Below are 25,542 nucleotides of genomic sequence, written 5' to 3'. Positions count from 1 at the left end.
CACCACCACGGTATAAGATTCCCCCTCCTGAGTAGCAAAACTAGGTGGAGAGAGCATACCAGTATCTGGTGAGGTCTTCAGTCCACTGGCCTCCCAAATTCCTCATACCAGTCCAGTTCCTCAACAGAAGTGTCAAACTGGTTTTCTAAAGGGTACAGAGAACCCTCCCATTCTTCTTCCAAGCCTGAAAAAGCCTGCAACCTCTTAAAAATGAACAAGAAATAATGTAGCACCTCTGGGATCCGTCGGCACTGGAGTCTACGTGACTGACGTCGTTACAACTCGTCAGGTACCATAATGGGGCTAGCGCTGGAGCTTTGCCTTAAAGGACAGCACTGGGGAAGGTCACGTTGGCACAATCAGTGTAGACCCGGAATCGGATCCATGAGAGCACACCAGCGCCGAGGCCGTCGTAGTGGAGCCTGGTGGGGTCCCTCCTAACCTCATGGGGCCCAAAGGCACATCGAAGGGGTTTGGCCCGCTCAAATAGGCATTCTTTTATTTGAGCAGGATTTGGTCCGGCTCCCAGAAACGGGGGGGATTATGCGAAATCTTGCCTTGAGCGTCAATGCTTACCGGTCTCGTCTATGGATGACAGTCAAGATGACGTCGAAGTGCATTTGGACTTCTTATGCCTCTTCCCAGAGTGTCCTGAGGACCTCAAGTGCGATGACTTGGAGCTCCTACAGTGGTCCCGTGACTTTCTCTTCCTTGAACAGGACCTACGAGGAGTCCTGCTGGATATCGACTACCGGGCCGCAAGGAGCTTCATGGATTGCTTCCACAAGGCCTTCGGAGCCATATCCCAGCAGTCCGAGCACGACGTTGAGTGGGGGTCGCGTTCGAGACACTACAAACATTCAAGATGGGGGGTGGGGGGGTGATCACCGACATGGTGCAGTGACAGGCGCCACACGGCTTGAAATTTAACTGTCTAGAGGTGGACACATGAAAAAAAAACGCTTGAAAAAATGTAAAAGGGGTATCTCTTCTCCGGATCAGCACTAACTGACGCAGAAAGAAAAGAAATGACACCTGGGTGACGCCTGTAGGTGACCATGACAGCACAACTGGCGACGTCTCGTGGAGTCAGACAGAACCACCCGACGGCACGCAGGGATCCTGCTCACGCAAATTGTTTCCAGATCCAGTCTGACGCCTGAGAAATTCAAAGGTAAGGAATCTGCAGCTAGAATCCTCTATCAGAAGATGGATATATATGCCCTGGTTGCTGTTTGGGCAACGTCAGAAAGCCCTAATCCAGGGTTCACTTATAACTCTTATCCATACAAAAAGCATGTATGCCTGGATTATTTCTTGGTATCGTCTCAGTTACTATGTCAGATCAGTATATAGAAGTATACAAGAATTTTCTCTGACCATAACCCCCAGTTACTAGAAATATGTTATATTTCTTGAGGCTGGAGTAAGAAATACCAGGTCATTCAATAGGATGCTTCTTTCACACGCACTAAGTATGACTTCAACGAAGATCACAGGTATACTTTTCTGATTAATATTTATCTCTGAGTTTCTAGCTCCTACCATATTCTATAAAACACTTAGAAACTATACCCTCACAGCTTAAAAAAAGTTAACCACCTTGAGCGAGTAAATTGGTTCGCCAATCGGAATACAACAGTAGTAAACAAAATTATCCAAACTGCATACTGCACAATAAACACGGGCTGCTAGATTAGCTTTGGTGACAATTTTTAAACAATTTATTAACGCCCTCAGAGAAAGACAGACTTGACTTACCGTTGACATCCCTGTAGCAGAATGTGATGCAGGGAGGGTCAAAGCATGCGCTCCAAGGCACAAACAGCGTTCAAACTGCAACAGTAAATAAAAGTAGCAACTGTTACACTAAGCACTTTGTTTCTTGAGTTATGCAAGTTCTTGTTTGAGGCATGCCTGATTTGTTTACTTCATCATGAATTAGTATTTCAACAATAGATAGAAAGCATAAACCTTAATCTATAGATAACAAAATGAGTTTAAAAAAGCAACATATGGCTAAGGAAAAGTTAACTCACTTCAGCACTTAATCATATGTATCTTTATTAAATTTATCAACACTGCACATCTGTACACCCATTAGGTATCCTGGAAATCTTTATCGGACTGAAAAATTACACTGTCCCGTTAATGCAACTAAGGAGATCCACAGCTGCAGACCAGGGACAGTTGGTGACTCAATATAGTTTGTTAGAGGAGCTCTGAGACCGATCAGGCAATCTGCCAGTATGTTGTATCCATGACAGCTGAGCTACTGCCAGCCAAATTCCTCTTAAAGTAAGGACTTATTTCCTCCATGCATAGCAATTCAAAACCAACGTGTTTCTAGACACAGTAGCATGGATGTACATTAGGAACAGGACCCATTCACTTTGATTTCGAGGCAGGGATGCATTCATTGTCAACTAACCAACCCTCAACTTCACAAAGTTAACATGAAATTAGTTTTCAAGTGGTGTTTATCTTCATGCTGCCCAGAGGGGCAACCAAGTGTTACAATGAGGCATCAGTTGTGGTAGCCACTGGTGGCCACAAGGGGGACCACGTTTTCCATTTCAGAAAGCGGGAAGGAAAAGTCCACCTGCTCAAAGTTTAAATGGGATCCGAAGGAGGGTAACTTATTTGTTTTAGACAGCTACTGCTAGGACTCCATTGGAGGCTGGAAGCACTAGGAAGAAGCACAATGCCATTAAGTCCATGAGGGACACAAATGGCCTGGCAATTTGCACAGGTTCTCCAGCAGTGGATCTTTTAATATTTTTTTTTTATTAGGTTTTTGAGGCAAAACACAGATCATCAACATTGCTTTATTAGAGTTATTACATAGCATTTAATCGGTTTTACATAGGTTGACAGAAGTAATCAACTAGAAACCCAACAAAAACCAGGGAGAGTCCAGCTGCCTCTTCTGCCCTCCCCCCTCCTTCCAGCGGGCTAGTACACTAGAGCCAGGAATTATGCTTTAAAAAGAAAAAGAATGTGGTAGGGCCGCCAGCCTAGGCATCGAGCCATACCCCTACTCCAAAAAGCCCCAACAGTATTTCTGCCCTCCTGGACGACATATAGGAGGCTTACCCCAAACTGGGTGGGTTGGGGGAAACCCTACTAGAATTAAGGGACATACACACCAGGATGAATCCCCATCCCTAATGGCTCCAACAGTCTTTCTGCCCCACATAGGGGAACAAATTGGGGCTAACCCCACTAGAGGCAAGGATTATATTTAAACCAAAAAAGGATGGGTTAAGGCCTGACACCCATCCCCCCTTGCCCCTCCCCCTCCCAACCTAAAATGCCCAAAAAGTCCTTCTGCACACTTCGGGCCTAAAGCATCTCCACGCTCACTGCAAGCGGGTGGTATTTCGGATTTTTTGTGGGTGTACTTTTGACTGCATGGGCTGGTTGGAGGGGGGGGGGGGTTGACGAAAGGTCGCAGAAAAACTGCCTAGTGCTCAGGAGTGGGGGATGCAGTGCAGTGGAAGGATGGACAAACCCCACACCCCATCCGGTTTCACCAGATTTCCTCCTGATGGGCATTTGGATCGCCTGGGAACTGGCAGATAGCTGGTAAACACCCCAAGCTGCCCCCCAGGTGGGCTGAAATTCCATCAGACTTCCTGGGGAAAAAGTGACACAAGGAATGGGTTTGGATGCTGGATTAGCTTGACATCCTACCCCTTTCGACCCGGCTCCACACAGTATTTCTGCCCTAATGGGAAGTAGAATGGCCATTTATGGAACCTAGAGATCCAGGTATACAGGATGGTGTGCCTTTTGTGGATCCCAGGACGGGCGTGGCTTAGGCGGCGTTGCGGTGAGACGTGTCCCTGAGGAGCTCCGGTGATCCGCCGCCTATATGAGCTATTATAACGGAGCTGGGGTGCTATAAAGCGGCCCCGGGCGTGAAGGTCGACCACTGCGACTTGAGGCAACTGTGGGGAGCAGCGGTTCACTTGGCGACACACCTACGGGCTGGCTACGGCCGCGGTTGACAATTCTGAGAACTGAGCCCGCCATTTTGTGAAGCCTGGCGGAGGAGCCGGATCCGTGCCGCCCGGCGAGATTGCTGTCCCCTCTGCGAGTCCGGTGCAGGCCGTGGGATCCGGACTGGCAGTGGTACACTGAGAGACCGAGGCGGCAGAACTTGGATGGGAACTAGCTGCGGCAGAGGACGACCGGGAGATGCGGTGGGAGGCGGCGGTGCGGCCTGGTGAGGCCTCTCCTTCGGGGTACGCTGAAACTAGACGGAGGACGCCCCTACGGTGGGGCTGCCTGAGGCGGCAGGGGAGCTGGTACACTGGCCAGACTTGGTTCACGGCTGCCTGGAGGGATGGTGTGCTAGCTGGGGACAGACGGCTGTGAGGCGTGGACCCGGGGCGAGGTCCTACTTCTCCGGTACCCGAGTGACTCATCTGGGCCCTGACACAAGGGGGCCTGCGGTGCCTGGAGGACGCGAGAGCAGAGGGATTGAGACCTGCGCGCGCCCAGGTGGAAGCTGAGGAGGACCGACGGACGGCGCCTGGCAGTTGCTTTGGTGGGGCCTGCGCTGGGGTAGCCAGAGGAGCGGCCTGGAGGCATTGTGGACTGGCGGGGCTTCCCCGACGGGCCCCTCTGGTTGTGGTGCTGGAGACAGACTCCGAGAGAGGACCTTCTGACACAGTGGGTCACCGAGGACTATTGCGGGTGTGGCGTGGTGGGGGACTGTGGGCCATAGTTGGGAGCGCTAGCCCGGGCGGCACTGGGAGGCCCTAGACATTGCGTGTTGCGGCCCCCGGGGTCCTGCTCTCCGCTCCCCCGCACCGCCATCTGGGCTCGGCTCCACGTGAAGGGGGGCACCCCGACTCGGGTTGGTAGTGCCGCCATCTTGATTTTGAGCGGTGGGTCGCCCCCGGGACTCAGGCCGGCCGGCTCTGCTGAGGCGGTGATCTGCTGCTCTCGTCGGATTGAGTGGCCTGGGATCTCTCCCTGGTGAGGTTGCTGAGGCCCACTGTCGGCAAAGGGTAACTGAACTCGTTGGGGCCTTGAAGTAAGTGGAGGGCCTCCGAAGGACTTGCAGGTGAGCGCCGCCATTTTGAGACCCGGTTTGGTGTTTTGCTGCCCCCGGAGACTGGTGTTGCTTATGGGGCCCCCTACCTCCGCCTGCTCTGCTGTATTGGGGCTGGAAAGGAGTCTGGGGGTGGTCTGATGGTGCGGTGGTGGCGCTGTGATGGCCTGCATCCTTTGGTGTGAGGAGATCAAGTGGAGGCTGCCCTTGAGACTGGTGAGCTGGGGGTGGTGTGGACGCGGCCTGGATTGGACAGCAAAGAGTGGCTTGAAACGGCACACCCCCTCGATTAGGGCCCCTGCTGAGTGACCCCCGCGCATTGGTCTGCCTCCGTTGCGGTGCAGGAGAGACCGGTGGGGGGGGGGGGAGAGGTTGTGGAGCAGGTGGATAGCACGGCCAATGGACTAACTTGCACAAACTCTTTGAACATACTGCGCTCATTGATAACTTACTGCAGGGGGGGGCAGGGGAGGTACATGTTTGGTGGGGAGGGCTGGACCTCTCCATTGCGGCTTCCTGAATTGGTTGGCCCTGGGGGGGGGGGGTGGACCCTGGGTTAGCAGGGTCCTTCTTGTGTTCCCGTCTCTGGGGAGGTGGGGTGGATAAGGGGGATTGGGGGCTGAGGGCGGGGGGGGTCACTGCACATCTGGTCCCCTAGTTGCTTCCTAGAACATTGCTAGATAGGGCTTGCGGTGTCGGGGGCTGGACGGGGGTTCCTTCCTGGCACACAACTCCTGGCAGATACAGAGGGTGCTGCTGGGCTGCCGGCCTGCCGCTGCGGAACTGGCGATACACGCTTCAAAGGAGGTAAGGCTGACCAGGCGGCGATCCCCAGAAACAACTCGGTTGTGGCAATGTGGGGTAAAGCAGGAGCGTTGACGCCCGCCGAGGGACCACCGCAAGCTGCTGGGGACTCACAGCCAGTGACCCAGGCCTTTATGACCTCCTTCATGTCCGAACTTAAGATGGAAATTGGCTCCCTGCGCTCTGAGGTGCAATCATGTGTGTGGGAACTTCGGAAGGATGTCACCGACCTGGGGGATAGGGTAGACGGGCTAGAAAAAACAGTGGACGCCCCCACGGAGGACCAGGAGCAACTGTGGCACCGCCTGGCAGTGTTGGAAGAGCAGAACATCGAGCTACAAGTCAAGCAGGAGGACTTGGAGAACAGGAGCCGCCGGAACAACCTCCGTATACGAGGGGTTCCTATCGGGGCAGAGGGGAAGGACATGATGACTTACGTGGCGCAACTCCTACATGAGGTTTGGCGGAATGAGGAAGCTTCCCCGCCAGCTTTGGACCGGGCCCACTGGGTCTCCGGGCCCACGGGGAGACCGGGACTTCTCACAGACATTTTGACACGGGTACCCTTTTTAACCGAGAAGGAGGCTATATTAAGGACGGCAAGGGACAAGCCAGATCTCAGATATGAGGGGCACAAGCTACAGATTTTTCAAGACTTGGCGCCCAACACCTTGCGCAGACGCCGAGCCTTCAGGCCAGTGATGGAGAAGCTGCGGGCCCTAGGCATCTCTTATCAATGGGGCCACCCTTTTGCCCTCATCTTCCAGTAGGAAGCCAAACAAAGAGTAATAAGGTCCTACCGGGAGGCGGCGCAGCCAGCCCTTCTCGACAATGGCGCCAGGAGCGGTTCCCGGCCAAACCGTCTTGGACCACCGTCCAGCGCCATCACCGTTCCCCTCCCCTTGATGATCGATCTGCCTCGCAGGCCAAACAAGACATCATAGCGCACATTTGGTCCCTCGAAGTAGAACCTCCTTCACACCTTTCTACACCATGATCAATTGAACAGCGATTTGCTATGTCTTGAACACTGCTCCTCTGCTGATACTGTGCCTTTCTCCCTGGGTTTGTTATGTGTGGTGAATCCTTAACCTGCATCCCAGTTCCTGGCCAGCGGGGTGGGGTCATCGGGATCCTATCGCTGATCGCCCTTGAGACAACTACATGCCTCCCCCGGGCTGTTCCTGAGGGAGTGACATCCCTGAGTGCATCTGAACCCTTGGGTATAGGATGCCCTGTGACTGGGACAGTACAGTGTGGCCCCGTTGGCCTTTGTTGACATCCATTGCTGTGTGGCCCGGTTGGCCGCCTTTGGGACGCTTGATCTTTGCTTCTTCTAATCCCCTACTGGTCTTTCTTCTCCTCTCTCTTCTCCTTTTAGTATGCGATAAGTGGGGGGGTCCGGCGGCTGCGGCCCTCCGTATGGGTTGGGTTGGAGGGGCCCCTCTATGTGTCTATATCTCTGCAGTGGCGGACTGAAGAGACGTGTGTGGGCCCCGCTTGGCTCTCAACATGACTGCGACTTTACCTAGTCCCTTGAAAATTTTAACGCTCAATGTCAAGGGCCTGAACTCCCCCAATAAACGGAGGCAAACGTGGCGCTACCTCCTCCAGCAGAATCCCAACCTCATATTCCTGCAGGAAACCCACCTAATGCAAGGGGATGTGAAGTGCATGGCGCACCCTAAATATCCTCTCCAATTTTGGGCTGCAGCAGATACTAAAACGATACTAAGCCTGTTTAGGAATGGGGACGGGCGCTTCCTTAAAGTTACTGTGGAGATTGGAAGGCGCCGGTTTACTCTGTGTAATGTTTATGCGCCCAACCAGATGCAGGTTTGATACCTCCAGACACTTTTGCGGGAACACGTTCCATATAGCGACCCTTCCTTGATACTGGGAGGGGACTTCAACTTAGTTTGGGACCCAGAAACAGATCGTAGTGACGCCTCGTTCAACAGAACTGAGGCCATGTCCTCAGCGCTGCGCACACAGATAACAGAGCTGGGGCTGCTGGATGCGCTACCACTCCCCGAGGCTGCGGGACTACTCGTTCTACTCTCATGCTCACCGTTCGTACTCTCGCATAGATTATCTACTTACATTGCATGCCCTGGTGCGGGACATGCTTGGAGCATCCATGTCAGATATCTCGCTGTCTGACCATGCCCATGTCGTACTGCTTCTGCAAAACCCGCCCGCTTGCTCAGCCCGGGAAGCGGGATGGTGCTTGCCGCCCAGTATTTTCCGGGATGCAGCCGACGTTGAAAGCATCCGCGTCGCCATTGACTCTTACTTCGACAGTAATGACCTCCCGGAGACACCCATTCCCGTGGTGTGGGATGCTTTTAAGGCCACGATCCGGGGCCACATCACCTCTCTCTCGATTGCGCGGAGACGCAAGGCTTGTAATCTGGAGAAAAATTTGGCGAAGGCCATAAAGCTGGCCGAACTAAAGGACCAGGAGCATTCCTCTTTGGAGTCCAGGCGGCGGCTTGCCAACCTGAGAGGGGAGCCCAGGCTATTACGTACTAACAAGGCAGAACACTCTTTGCTGGCGTTGAAGCAGCGATATTTCAAGGGAGGCGATAAGGTGGGCTGGTTGCTGGCGCGGAGACTGAGAGCACGTGCGGCCAAGGCCCACATAGTCAATATACAGCTGCCGGATGGGACCAGGGTCATTTCGGGGAGAGATAAATGTGAGGCATTTCGGGACTATTATACCGCCCTGTACAAGGAGGAGACTCCGACCCCAGATGTGGTGACGGATGTCCTGAATAGTTACGCGGGGACGCCACTACACCCACTTTGTGCAGAGACCCTGGAGGACCCGATCATCGAGGAGGAGATAGCGGCAGCCATGAGGGACCTCCCTTTGGGGAAGACGCAGGGGTCGGATGGCCTACTCCTGTCCTTCCACCGCATGTTCCAATCGCAGCTTCGACCCTACCTTCTGCGGCTGTTTAATTCTTTTACGGAAGCGGAGGGACCGTCTTCTGACATGGGCATGGCAGAGATAGCGTTGATACCGAAGCCTGGGAAGGATCCCACGTTCTAATCGTCTTACCGCCCCATAGCTCTGCTAAATACTGATCTTAAAATCTATACCAAACTACTCGTGAAACGCCTCGATCCCTACATGCCGGGGCTCGTGGACCCGGATCAGGTTGCCTTCATCCGAAATCGACAGGGAGCGGACAATGTGCGGAAGCTTGCGCATCTTGTGGGGAAATCGCATCACTGGAAGATCCCGGCCTGCCTTCTATCGCTTGACGCGGAGAAGGCGTTTGACCGAGTGGACTGGACCTTTCTTCGGGCGGTCCTGCAGAAGGTTGGACTAGGTCCAAAGATGATCACGAGGATCATGGCCCCATACAGAGGGCCGCAGGCCAGGATTCGGGTCAATGGTCAGCTTACGGCGCCATTCTCTATTCATAGGGGTACAAGACAGGGGTGCCCTCTTTTGCCCCTGCTGTTTGCCCTTGTAGTGGAGCCCCTAGCGGAGATGACTCGCCGGGCACCTGATATTCATGGTATCCCCCTTGGCGGCAGGGAAAACAAGGTGGCACTGTTTGCGGACGGTCTTATTCTCACCCTCACGCGCCCTCGGGAGTCCCTTCCGGCATTGCACGCTGTACTGTGCCTTTTCGAGAGGGCCTCAGGTCTCAAGATTAATCACGACAAATCTTGGGCCCTTAATCTTACCATCCAGAGGGAGGAGATACCCCCCTGAAGGACCAGGGGACCTATCAGTGGGCCTCTCAGCACATTCGCTATTTAGGCCTACTGCTGACCCCCTCTTCGGAAACATGGTCATCGGTGAACTGGCGGGAGTGCCGGAGAGCGGTCCTTGACGACCTGCGGAGGTGCAGACCTCTGATGATATCGTGGCTGGGCAGACTGAATGCCATCAAGCTGTCGATCCTCCCTAAAAAATTGTATTGTTCCAATGTCTCCCCTCTCCTATTCCGCTCCACTGTATACGAGGCCCGCAGCGTGAGCTCACGTCCTTTATCTGGGGGGGAAGTGGCCTTGATGCTCCCTAAAGCTCTTCATGACACCGCAGGATGGGCGGGGGGGGTTTGGGGGGGTTGGCCTGCCCTAATCTAGTGGATTATTACTGGGCCTCGCACCTTCGCTTTGTGGTAGAGTGGGGGAGCGGGAGAGTGAGAGGGGATGGCTACATATGGACCGAACGGTACCGGAGCGAACCATCTGGGATCTTGCATGGTTGCACCAGACGGCACGCTCTAGGAGCGCTTACATAGCGGTGCCCACAAGAACGGTCTAAGAGATATGGGACAACATAGCGGTGTCCAGAGGCCTTACAATGTTTCCCTCTCCGCACACCCTGATAGAGGGAAATCCACTCTTCCCGCCGGCCCATCAAACCCGTGCCTTTGACAAATGGATACAGGGGGACCGCAGGGCGATCTGTGATTTATATGAGGGGGCGTACTTAAGACCTTTGACCAATGTAGGGAGGAGTTTTGCGTACCATTGGAAGCGAGAATGCCGTATGCTCAGCTGCAAAAGTGTAATCAATGGTACATTGATGACATCCCTTAGGCACTCAAATTGGTGAATTCCTCCTCAAATGATGAACAGAAGGTAAATGTTTTCAACTGTTATTTATTTGTTTCTGTGAATGGTATTCATTTCATATCCATTTTCAAAATTTCAAAAAACAATCCAACTTCAAATATACATGTTGTTGTATCTTGCTCCAATGCATTTCGGGCAACCGTCCTTCATCGGGGAGCCTCTAAAATGAAGACGAATATCATTGTAACCATCATATAAAGTAAGAAGTATCTAAAGAATAAAATGTATCTAGAAAACGAAAAGTTCCTTAGCCCCATGAAAACACCAGGGTGGAAGTTAGTGTGGTTTGCTCCTTGATAAACAATTCGGTCGTAAAAACGGTGACTGACTTATGGTATATGACAACTCTACTTGCGATCGGGTGAGAAAGGTAAAAGTGTAAACTAGCGTAGTGAGAAAGGATCATGAGATTACCATGAGTCATTATCAAAATGAAACAAGTGAAAACAAACTACAATCAGGCTAGTGGCGAAGTGCTTATTTAAACGAGGGTTAAAAAAACGCACGAAAAGCGGTAATGGTAGTTGGTTGTAACTTACAGACTTGGAAATCAAGCAAGGTTCCGGACGCCGACATGGACCGGCGAAGTTTAACCGGAAGCGTGAGTGCGCGCTTAATAAACAGGAAGCATGAAAGTGAAAACATCACGTGATCGGGAGGTGTAAAGCTAAAAAACGGACCATTGTGCACATGAGAATGAAAGGAAGTGAGTAAACGGAATGTCTTGGAGCTAAATATACATATCGCAACAATGTAAAGGATAGTCATAAAACGATCATGATAATCAGAACCATATGGTGTGTACAAATGTATAGGTAAAGTAACATTCAAAATTAATAAAAATTGAAAATAAACTTTAACAGATATATGTGGATAGGATGGTTACCCACAGGTAGGAGACCGAGTCAGAACTATGTAGCACTGTAAGAGTGCTGTCATGCTGGGATGTGATGCAGTTATAAGTAACATGAGAATTCAATGCGTTCATTTAAGCCATGCGGCTTAATTGAATTAAGTTTATAAATCCAATGATTCTCCCGTTGTAATAACATCCTGTTATTGTCTCTTCCTTCTGTCTTTTTAATAATTTCCAATGCCATAAACTTAAGTTGGGCTATATTATGGTTCATTTCCACAAAATGTGACGCTACTGACAATTTTAGATTCTTCACTCTGATGTTTGATTTGTGTTCATTAACACGGGTTTTTAACTTGCGTTCTGTTTTGCCAATGTACACCTTCCCGCATGGGCATTTAAGTAAATAAATTAAATTGTTGGAGTCGCATGTGGCCGTGACGTTTAGGTTGATGTTGTAACCTTTCTTGGGGTGAGTTAGCGTGAGTGGCGTTTCAATAGGTAGAGAGGCAAGCCCAGATAGATAGCGTTCGCGTAGTCCAGGTGCGATAGCACAGTGGCAATCACCACCTGGGTGTTGGCCTCCGGGGTAAGGAGGTGCCGAACCTTCAGAATTTTCCTACGTTGAAAAAAGCACTTGGAGACCACCTGGCCCACTTGAGTTTTCAGTGAAAGATCACTATTCAAGGTGACTCCAAGTGTCTTTGCCGAAGAGGAAGGAGTCGGTGCTTGCCCCAAGTCTGGCGGCCAGTAAAGCGGGTCCCAGTATTTGACACTATCTCCTGTGAGAACTAGCTCGGTTTTTCCCGGATTTAATTTCAGGTGATTTTGGTCCATCCATGTTTGGATGTACCTCATAGTCGACTGATAATTAAGGATGGAGGTTTCCGAGTTGTCTATTGTAAAGAGCAATTGCAGGTCGTCTGCATAATTGAGCACCATCACTTGTTTATTATTGAGGGCCTGAATTAGGGGACGGATATAGATATTAAACAAGTGGGGTGACATGGAGGAGCCCTGAGGTACTCCGCATGTGATGGTCTGTTTGGTGCCAACTAGATCTCTGAGCCGGACTGCCTGAGATCGGTTCTCCAGGAAGGACTTCAGCCAGCTAACCGCTGTGCCCCGGATGCCAGCCTGGATGGCACGGTCGATCAAGATGGTATGGATGGCACGGTCGATCAAGATGGTAAGGTCGACCGTGTCAAACGCGGCCGACAGGTCCAGGAGCACCAATGCCTGGGGGGAGCATTTGTCCGCGCAATCCCGGAGTATCTAGTACTGTGATTACCACCGCCTCCGTAGAATGGGCGGAGGGGAACCCTGCCTGGTGGGGTTCAAGGCAGTTTGATTCCTCCATGAAATTGGACAGACATTTAGCTACGTGGGCCTCCATTACCTTAGCCAGGAAGGGGAGCAAGGAAATGGGACGATAGTTTGCCTTGCATGTTGGATCAGCCCCAGGTTTCTTTAGGAGCGGTATAACCGTCGCTTCCTTAAAAGCAAGGGGCACTAGTCCAGAGGTTAAGGAGTCGTTCAGGAGAGTGCGGGCAGGGGCAGGGAGGGCAGAGAAACAGTCTTTTAAAATATGAGGTGGACATATGTCCGACGGGGCGCCAGATTCAATTCTTACTAGCAGCTCCTGAAATTGCTCTGGGGTAATGGGAGGGAAACTGCTAAGTATACTAGTGATATTAGTAGTGACTGTTGAATGGTAGGATTCAGGGATTGTGTGATACTAGCTTTAATATCCGCAATTTTCGCAATAAAATAAACATTAAGTGAGTCACAGAGGGTCTGGGTCGGTGTTAAGCTGAGGCGCACACTATCTAGATTTGTAAGCTCATTGAGTATGGAGAAGATATCCTTTGACCTATTTGTCGAACTGAGAATGCGAGAGGAGAAATAGGCAGCTTTGGTGGCAAAAATGGCCTTCATGTAATCTTTCCTGGCCGTAGTAAATCTGATCTTTAAATCGAGGGCATAATTACGACGCCATTGACGATCGAGTTGGCCCACGGCAAGTTTCTTTGTTTTTAGATCTGGCGAGAACCATCTTTGGTCGTCAGCGCACCGAGCCAGTTTGACTTTCTTGTAAGGAAGATGGGTGTCACTAGCTGCTTGAAGCCAGCCGGAAAGGTTGGATTCGGATAAATTGATGTCAGGGTGGGGGGATGGGATGGAATTGGCCAGTGTCTGTAAAAATTGTGATTTGTCTAAAGTATTCCATTTTCTCGCTTGACCTCTTGCTACTATAGCGGTTGTCTTGGTGGAAAAGTAGACAAGATTGAATTTAAGAAGGAGGTGGTCAGACCATAGGCAAGGAATAGTTGCCGGGGTTGTGACTAGCGAGGAATTGGACCAGACCTGGTCTAAGATATGGCCTTTACAGTGGGTTGGCGAGAGCACTCGTTGTGAAAAATTCAGGTTCGTGGGGAGCTCAGTGAGTTCGGCCGAGTTAGGGCCTTCCATAGGGTCATTAAACCAATAGTTAAAGTCACCTATTAGGAGGATCCTGGCATGATCCATAGCCACATTAGCGATTTGCTCTCTTAGGGTAAAGGGGAAGGATGGCATGATGTTTGGGGGTCTATACAAAAGGACACATGCGATTGTTGTGTGGGGGGTTTCAAACACCAGATTTTCTGTGTCCGGTAGATTCAGACAAGTCAGGATGATAACTTTCAGGTTAGAACGGATAACTGCCGCAACCCCCCCGCCAGATTTGCCTGACCCACGGTCAGCATGTATTATAGAATAGTTTGGTGGGAGTGCTGCTATTATATCGGGGGCGGAGTCTGGGGTCAGCCAGGTCTCGGTAAGTAGGAGAATATCAGGTTTGTCCGTATCTAGCAAAAGAAAAATGTCCAACTGGTGTTTAACCAGGGAACGGGTGTTTAGATAGAGGATGGCCAGAGAGTGAGAGCCAGGCTCTGCCTGACTGTTGGGGTCAGGGCTTGCCGTATTAGAAAGTTCTATGGGAAAGTTCTATGCTACTAAGACTACATTTTATTAAACGGTTTGGTGATTCTGGATCTTTTCAATGTGTTCTTGAGATTCATATACATCAGTTTGGCCCTTAATTTGTAATAAAACTCATTTACCTTTGAAAACAAATTAAAAAAAATAAAATAAAAAGGCTTCATATCAACTTTTCATTCATTAGATTTTACCACATGTATTAAGGTATGGCCAGTACACATTGATAAATCTTTATAAGTTGCAGCTCAGTTGCGCCAATGGGTATTGGGTGTTTTGGACAACCAATAAAGACGATATAGCCCTGCAAACAGCAACGTCTGACAGACTTAACAGTATATTACTCTTGCTGATTTTTCATTATAACAAAAATTACGTATGAAAAGGTTGTTACATTTCTATTTTCTCCTACTAATTTTTATTATATTTCTGATTTCAATGATTAGTTTATTTTCAGAAAACTATGTGTGATCTCACAAATTATGCCTTGCTGAATTCCAAATTTTGTCTGCTTTCCCAGTACACCAAGGGGGATTCAGACTTGGCTATGCCATAAACTGTTAAGAACGGAAAAAGTACAACAAATATAAAAGAAATCGACTACCACTTAGAAAAATGCAAAAACTTTGGTTAAAAAATAATAATAATACTCGGTCTTTTGCTGAATGCTGGAAAGAGGCTAATCTTAGTACAGCAAAACTTTTGCTTATGACATTGTTAGAAAGGAAAAAGAATTTCTTTTGTTTTTAAACATAATCTCCCAGAAACAATATGCTATATTTTGACTGTTTTCTCAGTTGCTTGGTACCTTTGGAGTCTCCAAAACGAGGGGCGCAGATTTGGTCTGGATACTTTTGTGGGAAAAAAGTTATGAAGTATTAAGTGCAAACTGCCCCAAACATAAAAAACGCTCTGCAGCAGAGGGAACAAGCCTCAGTAATTAAGGGCTTAATAAGAAAAAAGAATCCGAACTTTCAGCCCTAAGGTTGTTTGGGTGTGGTGGTGGGTTGGGGCTCTGGTGAAACATCTGTCAACTTTGAATTCCATGCTGTCTCAAACTTGTTATACGGGTTGTGAAGTACTTTGGTCAGTAGCACCACTATTAGATTTCAAAGACAGAGGTGTCATTGTGCCATGCTGGGGGTGTTCGCTTTCATCAGTGGATGACTAAGTTATGCTTTGTCGCCACCAGGCAATTGCAAACAAAGGGTAATATGTAGGATGTACCAATGAGTAACATAGAAATCTCTTGCTGAATGTAGGATTGCTCGTTTATCTCTGGCCAAAAATGTTACAATGTTTCTCCATTATTTTCCCTCTCTATAGATTGTTCCAATTTCTCATGTATGCGCAGTTAAAACCAGAGGCTGCATACGTCAGCTTGCTATAGATGCTAGAGATATCATACCACTTGAGCTCGCTGTCATTGCTATGAATTTCTCAAACTGTGTACATTCTCTTCATGCTGCTGAGGTGGCAATGGCGTGTATCGCCCAGTGCCTCATAATGAACAGCAGAACATTTCAATTTCCCCGAAACAAAAGCGGTTTGCATATCTGAAAGAGTTTAATAGTGTCTGCTTCAAATCATATTTGCTATCATGGTGCACTCACCCACCTTCCATTGATGGAGATGCCCTTGGATAAGGGCCTGTGTAAATAAGGGACTAGCATGATTAGAGGTATAGTGGGAAGAAAATGCACCAAAGATTAAGGCTATTGCCTAAATTGTTGATTTACATTCCAGAGGCTGTTCTTGCAGACACTAGCAGGTCTATTTGTCCTTTCTATGCCAAAAATCAAAGCAATCTTACAGGTAGGATTCACTTCATGTGCCTCCATAATGTATTTGATTCTCCCAGGAACCAATTTTCTGCAATGCACAGATGTACTGCTTCGTACAGGTAGGTCACTCCCCACGCCACGACACAGCCGCCAGCTGCCTCGTTGCTCCTGCAGCCTGCCGCCGTCTCCCGCTCCTTCCTTCCAGCCGCTGCTTCCCTGCGGCCCCGCCCCCCTGATACCCATTGGCCACCCCGCTCCCGCCTCCCAGCTCCTCCTCCCTCCCTCTCCCCCTCTTATGAAGGCCGAAGGCACGCCAAAGGCAAGCCTGTCTGCGCCCGTCCGCACCTGGACCGCGCCCAGCGCCAGAACCCCGCGAACACCACAAAACCAGACTCCGCTACGACGCCAGCACCCTCTACGCACTGAACGCCAGCCGAAACCACACCTGCTTCCAAGCCGCGCCGAAACGGACTCACGGACCTTTCACCTGCCACACCTGCAGCTTCACCTGCGACAGAACCACCAAACCTCCAAGGACCGGACCCAACCACCTCCGCTGCATACGCCTCAACACCCGCTCCGCACGCAAACACGCCGTCGAGCTCTGAGATCTGCTCGACACCTCCGCCCCAGACGTGGCCTTCTTGACCGAGACCTGGTGGAACGACTCCTCGGCGCCCGACATCGCCATAGCCATCCCGGACGGCTACAAGATCACACTCAGGGATCGTGCCAACGGAATTGGAGGAGGAATAGCCATCGTCCACAAGTCCACCCTCAAGGTCGCCACCCACGCAGACGACACCCTCAACACCACCGAACACCTGCACTTCCGGATCCACACCGACCCCAATACCACCCTCAGAAGAACACTCATCTACAGACCACCCGGACCCCGAGCACAATACCGCGACTCCATCGCCGACCTCGCAAGCACCCACGCACTCGCCTCAACAGACTACATCCTCCTAGAGGACCTGAATTTCCACCTTGGGAACAACAACAACGCCAACTCCACCACCCTGATCGACAACCTCGCCAATCTCGGCCTCAGACAACTCGTCACCGTACCCACCCCCGCCGCTGGCCACACACTGGACCCATCTTCTCCACAGGCACCCACGTCGCCTTTGACCACACCATCGAACTCCACTGGACCGACCACCGCTGCTTCCATTTCACCTTCAACAAACCAACCACGCACCACCGCAACCAACAGCTTCCTCGCCGCTGCTGGAGCAAAGTCACCGAAGAATAGCTGATCACCACCCTCGCCCAGAACCCACCCACCGACCCAGAGGCCGCAGCCCGCAACCTCAAACAGTGGATCGAAGACTGCACCAACACCCTCGCCCCACTCAAGAAACCCTCCAACAACCACGCCAGCAAGAGAGCTACCTGGTTCACCGACGAGCTGCAGACCTCCAAACGTGCCTGCCAGAAACTGAAGAATATATGGCTCCACGAACGCACTCCAGACAACCACGCAGCCCACAAGGACGCCACTCGCAGACATCACCATCAGAAAAGCCAAGGGATCCTCCTTCAAAGACCTCCTGGATGACAACGCACACGACAGCAAAGAGCTCTTCAGCATCGTAAAGGAACTCTCCAACCCCAGCGCCAACGACATACCGCCCTCACAAGAACTGTACAACTCACTAGCCATCTTCTTCCACCGCAAGATCTCTGTCATCCATGACAGCTTCAACACCATGACCGCCCCGACTACGCCAGACCCCCCTCCCATGTGAACACCTCCAGCGCCAACCGCCTGACCTCCTGGTCCAACGTCAATGACGACGAGACACGCAAGGTCATGAACTCCATCCACTCAGGATCTCCGTCTGACCGGTGCCACACGTTCAACGAAGCAGACGCTGCCATCGCACCCCAACTACGGAAGGTCATCAACATCTCCTTCGAAACAGCGACATTCCCGGAAAGCTGGAAACACGCCGAAATCAATGCCCTCCTCAAGAAGCCGAAGGCAGACCCCAAGGACCTCAAGAACTTTCGGTCCATCTCCCTGCTCCCGTTCCCGGGGAAGGTCATCGAGAAAATTGTCAACATGCAACTGGCCCGCCCCTGGAAGACATCATCTTGGACCCGTCCCAGTCCTGGTTCAGACGAAACCACAGCACCGAGACAGCCCTTATCGCCGCCACAGACGACATTAGGCGCCAACTAGACAACGGCGAAACATCAGCCCTTATCCTCCTGGACCTGTCAGCCGCCTTCGACATGGTCTGCCATCGCACTCTAAAGACACGCCTACTAGAAGCCGGAATCCAAGAGAAGGCCCTTGACTGGACCACGTCCTTCCTCTCGGGCAGAGCCCAGAGCGTCCGCCTCCCGCCCTTCCGATCCGAGGCCACTGACATCATCTGCGGCGTCCCCCAGGGATCATCCCTCAGCCCGACGCAGCCACATCACCACCCACCTGAGAGACCTACACTGGCTACCCGTCGACAAGAGGATCACCTTCAAGCTCCTCACCCACGCACACAAAGCACTCCACAACGCTGGACCAGCCTACCTGAACAGCAGACTCAACTTCTACACCCCGACCCGCCAGCTCAGCTCCGCTCCGCCAGCCTCACATTCGCCGCTGTCCCCCGCATCCCACGAACAACCTCCGGCGGCAGATCCTTCTCCTACCTCGCCGCCAAGACCTGGAACACCCTCCCTACCCACCTACGGCAGACCCACGACCTACTCGCCTTCAAAGGACTCCTCAAGACCTGGCTCTTCGAGCAGTAGCGGCACCCCCTCTCCTCAGCGCCTTGAGACCCTCACGGGTAAGTAGCGCGCTTTACAAGTACTCTGATTGATTGATTGACTATCAAAATACGGAAGGGTTGGCATTGGATTTTGTAGGCAACATGCAGGCAGGCACCCTCCTTACGAAACAAAGTATTACTTTATTAAAGTCATCAAGGAAGTCCCCCTTTATAAAGGCAAGGTATGAAGAAACAGCAATTACAATGCGGTCTGAACCATGCATGCCATTACAATTAAAGTTTTTCACCACAACCTGCCTTTACAAAGCAAAATGCAAGTATAAAGGTAAAGAGTATTGTATGTATTGGCATGTATGTGTTTACATATATATAGATTAGGGTACCTACCCTACCCTGTAAGCATCTTTTCTTGGCGTATATTGCTGTAGCAGCACATGCTTTGCATAATTCCGCCATCTAGTGTTAAGCTCGGATGATTAAAAGTTGTTTTTGTGCCAAGACATTTTCTTCGAGTCACAAGGCTGTGCGGCTTGGTAATACTGCGCATCGCATCAACGCCATCTCTAGATTGTTTTGCCGTGGTTAGGTGAGAATGGAAGAATGCTGTATATGTAAGCAATGAGATGTCCATGCGTTAGTATGAAATAAAGTGTATGAACAGCAAACTACACAAGAGTTATTGGGGAGGAAGGAGGGTTGGAGCATGTGAATCTACAGCACTTCATACCAAGAACAGATGCTTAACATCAATGTAATACATTAGTGCCCTTCTGACATTTAAATTGTATAAGGCTCCTTCTTCAACTCTGTTTGGTTGTAGGAAAAAGACAGGTAAGTTGCAAAAAAAGGGGAACCAGGAGCTATATTTAGGCAGGTCCTGCACACAAACTCCAGGGTGTAATGAGTTTCAAAGGGGTGTGCAGTTCCTAGGGAAAGGAGGAAGGGAAAGGAAGGTCTTTCTTCTTGTTGCCCTCACACACCCCGGAGGATGTCATGCTTCATCATTGGGCCTTGCTCCTCGTCAGGCCAGCGCTGCAATGCCCGACGTGCACCTGTAAACGGGGCTCTTTAGCGGAGATCTTTTGAAAAAGCCGTTGGGTGTGTGCGGGTATGATAGCTGGGTAGTGCACTGGGCTAGTGAGATAAAATAAGTCTAGAGCGGTCCTACTGTAATGTATTTTTTGTGGTAGCTCTAGCCAAATTAAAATATTGGTAAGTCCCTGTTAGGGTGTAATGTTCCTACAGGGCTAAAGTAGTGTGATCGGTCGACATGTTAATGGCCTGATGAACCCCTAACGGGTCTAGTGGCACTTCTTCAGGACGATATGTGAAATTGTGCGGTTAGTGTGCACTACCGTGGGGCTAGTTCGGTCAATTATAGTAAGATAGCCAGACCCGGTAGTGGACCCCAGTTGGAATTTATCCTGGGGTGGGAAAGACCTAGAGAAAATGGAGGGGAGACAATAAAAAGGAGAAAACCAAGGACATTTCAGACACTGCAGACAAATAAAATTACTTTTTTAGTGGGTAGAATTCGATGAGCTCCCTTGGTGGCTAGGTGAACCTCGTGTCGTGCATTGGCGTACATGGTGGAAGGTGATGAGCGGCCAAGGGTTGTCGACAGAAACAATCGTGCTGCACCAAAGCTAGTGAGGTAGAGAAGTGTAGTGAACGCACGCGCTACAGATGGGCGTATAACAAATACAGGCGCCATAGGTTGTTGTGCCGGTAGCATGGCTATCCAGTGCCCGGATGCCCAATACTCAGGCGTGCGGATTAACGTGCTACTGTCGGTAAACGTATTGGCAGATTGGCAACTTGTACATAGGATTGTTCAGGGTTAAATTTGATGCAGGTAAGTACAAGAATTATAAATACACACAGGCCTCAAAGTGGGAGTGACGTGTTAAGTGACTACACAAAGCGTCTGAAGTGTTATATTCAGTCCTTATTCATAGTAAGCTAATTGTTGAGATTAAAGCATGGCATGGTATGGTAGCAGGTCGCCGAAATTTCTTAATAAGGTGCAGAAAGTAAGTCATAGAAGCTGTAGTGATCGCGTTTAACCCCTTCGATGCTCATGACGGAGCGGTTCCATCATGAGCATCAGTTGGGCTGTGCTCATGACATATTCGCTCTGTCATGGACCCACCTGCGCGTCGACGTCATCAGGAAACACTAGAACGCCTGGAAGCCATTACTTCCAAGCGTCCCAAGGAGGAGGGTAAGTCTTTGTGCTCCGGTGGGGTGGGGGGCAAATCTGCATGCGTTGAGCCATCGGGGGAGAGGAAACAGTGTTTCCTCTCCTCTGATCTCTCAATGCAGGGCATTCCTGGTGCACGATCGCTCACATCGTCGCGATCGTGCACCAGGAATGCCACACTAGTCACCAGGGATCTTTTTGGATGCAAAGGAAGCGACCCCTTGGGCAAGAGTTGCATCGTAAGGCCGATTTGTGTCCGTTTCTGGACCCTGGGGGGGAGGGGGGCCACTAGAGCCAGGGAATTGTTTTTTTTATCAAATTGGAAGCTATCCCTCGGGCAAGGGTCACATCCAGGGTCCCAATTTATTTTAACAGTATATTCTGCCCCCATTGGGGGCTGATCAGTTTTTTTATTTGGCCTTTCTGCCCCCGGGGGGGGGGGGCGCGGTTGGGGGGGCAACCCCACTAAACACCAGGGAATGTTTTTATTTTTAAATGGAAGCGACCCCTTGGGCAAGGGTAGCTTCCATGGGCAACATTTATTTAAAAAGTATATTCTTCCCGCCCTAGGGACAGATCGCCTGATTTTTTGGGGCGTTTCTGGCCCCAAGGGGGGCTGAAAAGCCCACTAGTGCCAGGGAATTTGTTTTTATTAAATTGGAAGCGACCCCTTGGGCAAGGGTCGCTTCCAGGGGCCATATTTTTTTTAAAGTACATTCTGCCCCCACCCCTCCCCGGGGCAGATTGTTTTGTTTATTTGGCTTTTCTGCCTTCCCTGGGGACAGACCACCTGCATTTTTTTGCATTTCTGGCCCGGATGGGGTGGAGGGGGGGGGGGGGGGGGTCAGAAAAGCCCACTAGAGCAAGGGTTTTAAAAATAAATAAATTGGTCGCTTCCATGGGACATATATTTTTTTATGTGTATTCTGCATATTTATTTGGCCTTTCTGCCCCCATTTGGGTGGTGACAGAGCATGTTATAATGTTAATTGTTTTATTTCTTGTGAATTGCAATTGTAATCTTTATTTCTCCCTTTTTTTCTACTTCAAAGCTTTTGCTCTTTAGACTGTTCCAGGTTGCGGTTTCGTTACTGGTGGTTCTGCTGTTTGTGTAGTTGCATGTGTTTGGTAAGAGACTTTTTTGTACAATGTAAATGTTTTTCATTTCGCTGCATGAATGTTTTTTGCAAATGGTGTAATAATTGCAGTATGTTTGGCTTCTGTTTTTTGAGTGTCTCAAACTTTTTGCATTTGTGCTCTATGTGTATTTTGTTGTTTTGTGAGTAATTGGTTTTGGGTTTTTTCTTTCTAATGGGATATCGTTTTTGCTGTCTTTCTGCAGAGTAGGTGCTGGTGAGTGTAGCAGTCTCTTGCAAGTGAATCATATCGTTTCTGAGTATATAGATCTTTGTGATAAAGGCACACATTTTTTTTACTTACTTATTTTGCACAGTGTTGATTGTTGTTGACTGGTTTGTGCAGTCTTCTTTCTTAGTAAGGATAATGCCGCAGGATTACTGCTCAGCAGGTTGTTCGTATGCTTTTTGAGTCTTCCTCGGACCACGGTTCAGAGCCTGACTCTGCATCTGAGTCAGAGGATGCAGGGGAAAATTTAAGCAGTGAGTTTTACTCTCCACATGGCATCATCGGATGATAAAGCTACTCTCAGTGCGGATGAAACTACTCTTAGTGCGGATGAAGTGCCTGTGTTAGAGGCGGACACTGATGTGTCGATAGTGCGCCAAGAGGCATCTGGGCTGCAGCCTGGGGCTGCAAGGCTTCCCGTTGGTATAGTGTGGCAAGAAGTATCTGGGTTGCAGCCTGGGGCGGCAAGGCTTCCAGTTGGAAGTGATGACCTCTGGGGTGCCCCAGGCATGGTGTAACCGGCATTGCCAGACTTTACTGGTGTTCCAGGGTGTAGACTGAATACAGAAAACGTTTTGCTGGTCGTTTTTTTTCAGTTGTTTATGGACAATGTGTTTTTGGCAGAGACTGTTGAGTCGACTAATTTGTAGGCCAAACCGTTTTTGAGGGACAACAGTGCCAGCCTTAAGCCCCATTCTAGAGCTACCTGGTGGCCTCTCACAAATCTGGAAGAGATGAAGTTCTTGGGATTAACTTTTTTGATGGGCTTCCTAAGGAAGCCATCAATGTCTCCATATTGCTATATTCCCGGCAGTCATGAGTGGTGATAGGTATTTGCTTCCTCTTCGGATGCTACATTTTGTCAATAATGGTTTAGAGTTGCCACGAGATCACCCTGAGTGTGACCGTCTTTTTAAGATTCGGCCTGTCATTGATCACTTTGTAGATCAATTTTCTGAGATCTATGCTCCAGGGAAAGAAATAGCAGCGGATGAGTCGTTGGTCTTGTTCAAGGGCAGCTTGGTTTTTAGGCAATACATTCCTAGTAAGAGGGCATGCTATGGAAATAAGCAGTATATGCTGTATACCAGTAGGACTGGATATGTCACTAATTTCAGGGTGTACACTGGTAAGGAATACAGGATTAACCCCCCTGGTTGTCCGTCCACTTTTGGAGTGACTGAGAAAATTGTGTGGGAACTTGGTAGAGGACTTTTCAACAAAGTTCACCATTTATATGTAGCTAACTTCTACACTGGTGTGCGGTTGTTCAGGGAATTGGCCAAAGTGGACACAGTTGCTTGTGGCTCAATCCGCACTAACCGTAAAGGTTTCCTACAATAACTTGTTTGTCAAAAGCTTGTGTGGGGACAGTGCAGTGTGTTGATAGAAACTTCTAGCTGTGAAGGAGAGATGTCTAAATGCGGACTACCATCCAGGATGAAAGCACTTCACCTATGACTGTTTGGGGTCAGGTTGCTGAAGCGCGCAAACCGGTGTGCATTTTAGACTATAATAGGCACATGGGTGATGTTAACAGAGTATATCAGAGGTTGGAACCTTACGCTGCTCTTTGTAAGGCTTACATTTGGTAAAATAAGTTGGCTATCCATCTTTTCCACTTGGCAACCTTTAATGCTTTTGTTGTTTTCAAGGATTCTTGACCTGAGTCAAAGATGACTTTTGCTAAGTTTCTGGAGTTTGTAATAGGCAGCCTTGTTTTAGTGGAGTGGTGGAGGATGTGGCTAGATTGAAAGATCGCCACTTTCCTGATCACATTCCTCCCTCACCCTCAAAAGAATTTCCCAGTAGGAGATGTAGAGTCTGTTGGCGAAGAGGTACGTGTAAGGAGACTCGTATGCACTGCCCCGAGTGTCCTAACCGCGGGATGTGTGTGCCTTCTTGTTTTAGAATGTACCACACGCAAAAGAATTTTTGGGACCATCCATGAGTGGTAAAGTGAACTACCTGGTCTCTATTGATTAATATTTTTTGTTCAGTTTCAAAGTTGAAGTGAACTGCCTGGTCTCTATTGATTAATAATTATTGTTCAGTTTCAAGGTTGGCATTTGTGTAGTGTATTTCGTTTCAGATGTTGTGTTAAATGATTTGCATCTATTTGCAATTTGTTTGGCACTTGGCTGGCGGTGTGCGCGGACTGGCGCTTGGCTGGCGGTGTGCGTGGACTGGCGCTTGGCTGGCGGTGTGCGTGGACTGGGGCTAGGCTGGTGGTGTGTTTGGACTGGGGCTAGGCTGGCAGTGTGCGTGGACTGGCGCTTGGCTGGCAGTGTGTTTGGACTGGTGCTTGGCTGGTGGTGTGTTTGGACTGGCGCTTGGCTGGTGGTGTTCTTGGACTGGCGCTTGGCTGTCGGTGTGTGTGGACTGGTTTTTGGCTGGCGGTGTGTGAGTAGTGACTAGCTTCTGGTCACAACACACACTGCTAGCCAAACACGACTCCACGCAATCCGTGAGCTGGTGTGGTTGCTGTGTCAGGAATGTGGGTGTGTGAAAGTGATGGGCCCTTGAATGTCGCTGTCTGCTGGTGTGAGTGTTGTAATGTGCTGGGCCAGCGGCTGGCGGTGTGAATGGTTTTGTATGTGTAACACGTATGAAAGGTGTATGAATGGCCTATAAAGAGGTTGGTGCCTTGTCGTGGCTTTACAGCTCACGCGCTGTGAGTCAATGGTTCAGTTTCCGTCCTTTCAATTATTAATGAATATGCTACTTACCAGTATGCATCTGTTCTTGGCATGTAGGGCTGCTAACATTCATATCTTAGCATTAGATCGCCGCCTAGTGTTGGGTCCGGATGATCGCACATTGTTGTCCTGGAAGAGTCTTCGAAGTATCCTGAGATAGGTGGCTCCTCCCCTGGACTACAGTGCGCATGGGCATCGGCTCCATCCTCAGATTGTTTTTCGCCATTGTGGCAGAAGATGGAGTGAAAAGTGTAAAGGATGTCCATGCTAATGATTGAATACAATAGTATATCTGCAGCTGCGACAGGCACCGGGGAGGAGGGTGGGCGATATGAATGTTAGCAGCCCTACATGCCAAGAACAGATGCATACTGGTAAGTAGCATATTCAGTTCGAGGCATGTGGGCTGCTAAATTCATATCTTAGCATAGAATACAT

The 25,542-nt window shown here is 49.9% G+C and overlaps 1 protein-coding gene across 4 annotated transcripts in view; it reads right to left on the bottom strand.

The window, feature by feature from the left end:
• The window catches only part of NUGGC (nuclear GTPase, germinal center associated), a 1,180,213-nt gene that overhangs the window by 979,635 nt on the left and 175,036 nt on the right, over positions 1-25,542 (bottom strand). For all 4 annotated transcript variants that reach the window (XM_078686520.1, XM_078686521.1, XM_078686519.1 and 1 more), the window contains exon 5: positions 1,762-1,836. In XM_078686520.1, coding sequence (XP_078542646.1) covers positions 1,762-1,836 — 75 coding nt within the window. The remainder of the gene's footprint in view (positions 1-1,761; positions 1,837-25,542) is intronic.

This window comes from Lissotriton helveticus, chromosome 4_1 (genome assembly GCF_964261635.1).
Source record: "Lissotriton helveticus chromosome 4_1, aLisHel1.1, whole genome shotgun sequence".
NCBI classification, from domain to species: Eukaryota; Metazoa; Chordata; class Amphibia; order Caudata; family Salamandridae; genus Lissotriton; species Lissotriton helveticus.
This window is presented reverse-complemented; position numbering and strand designations above follow the sequence as displayed.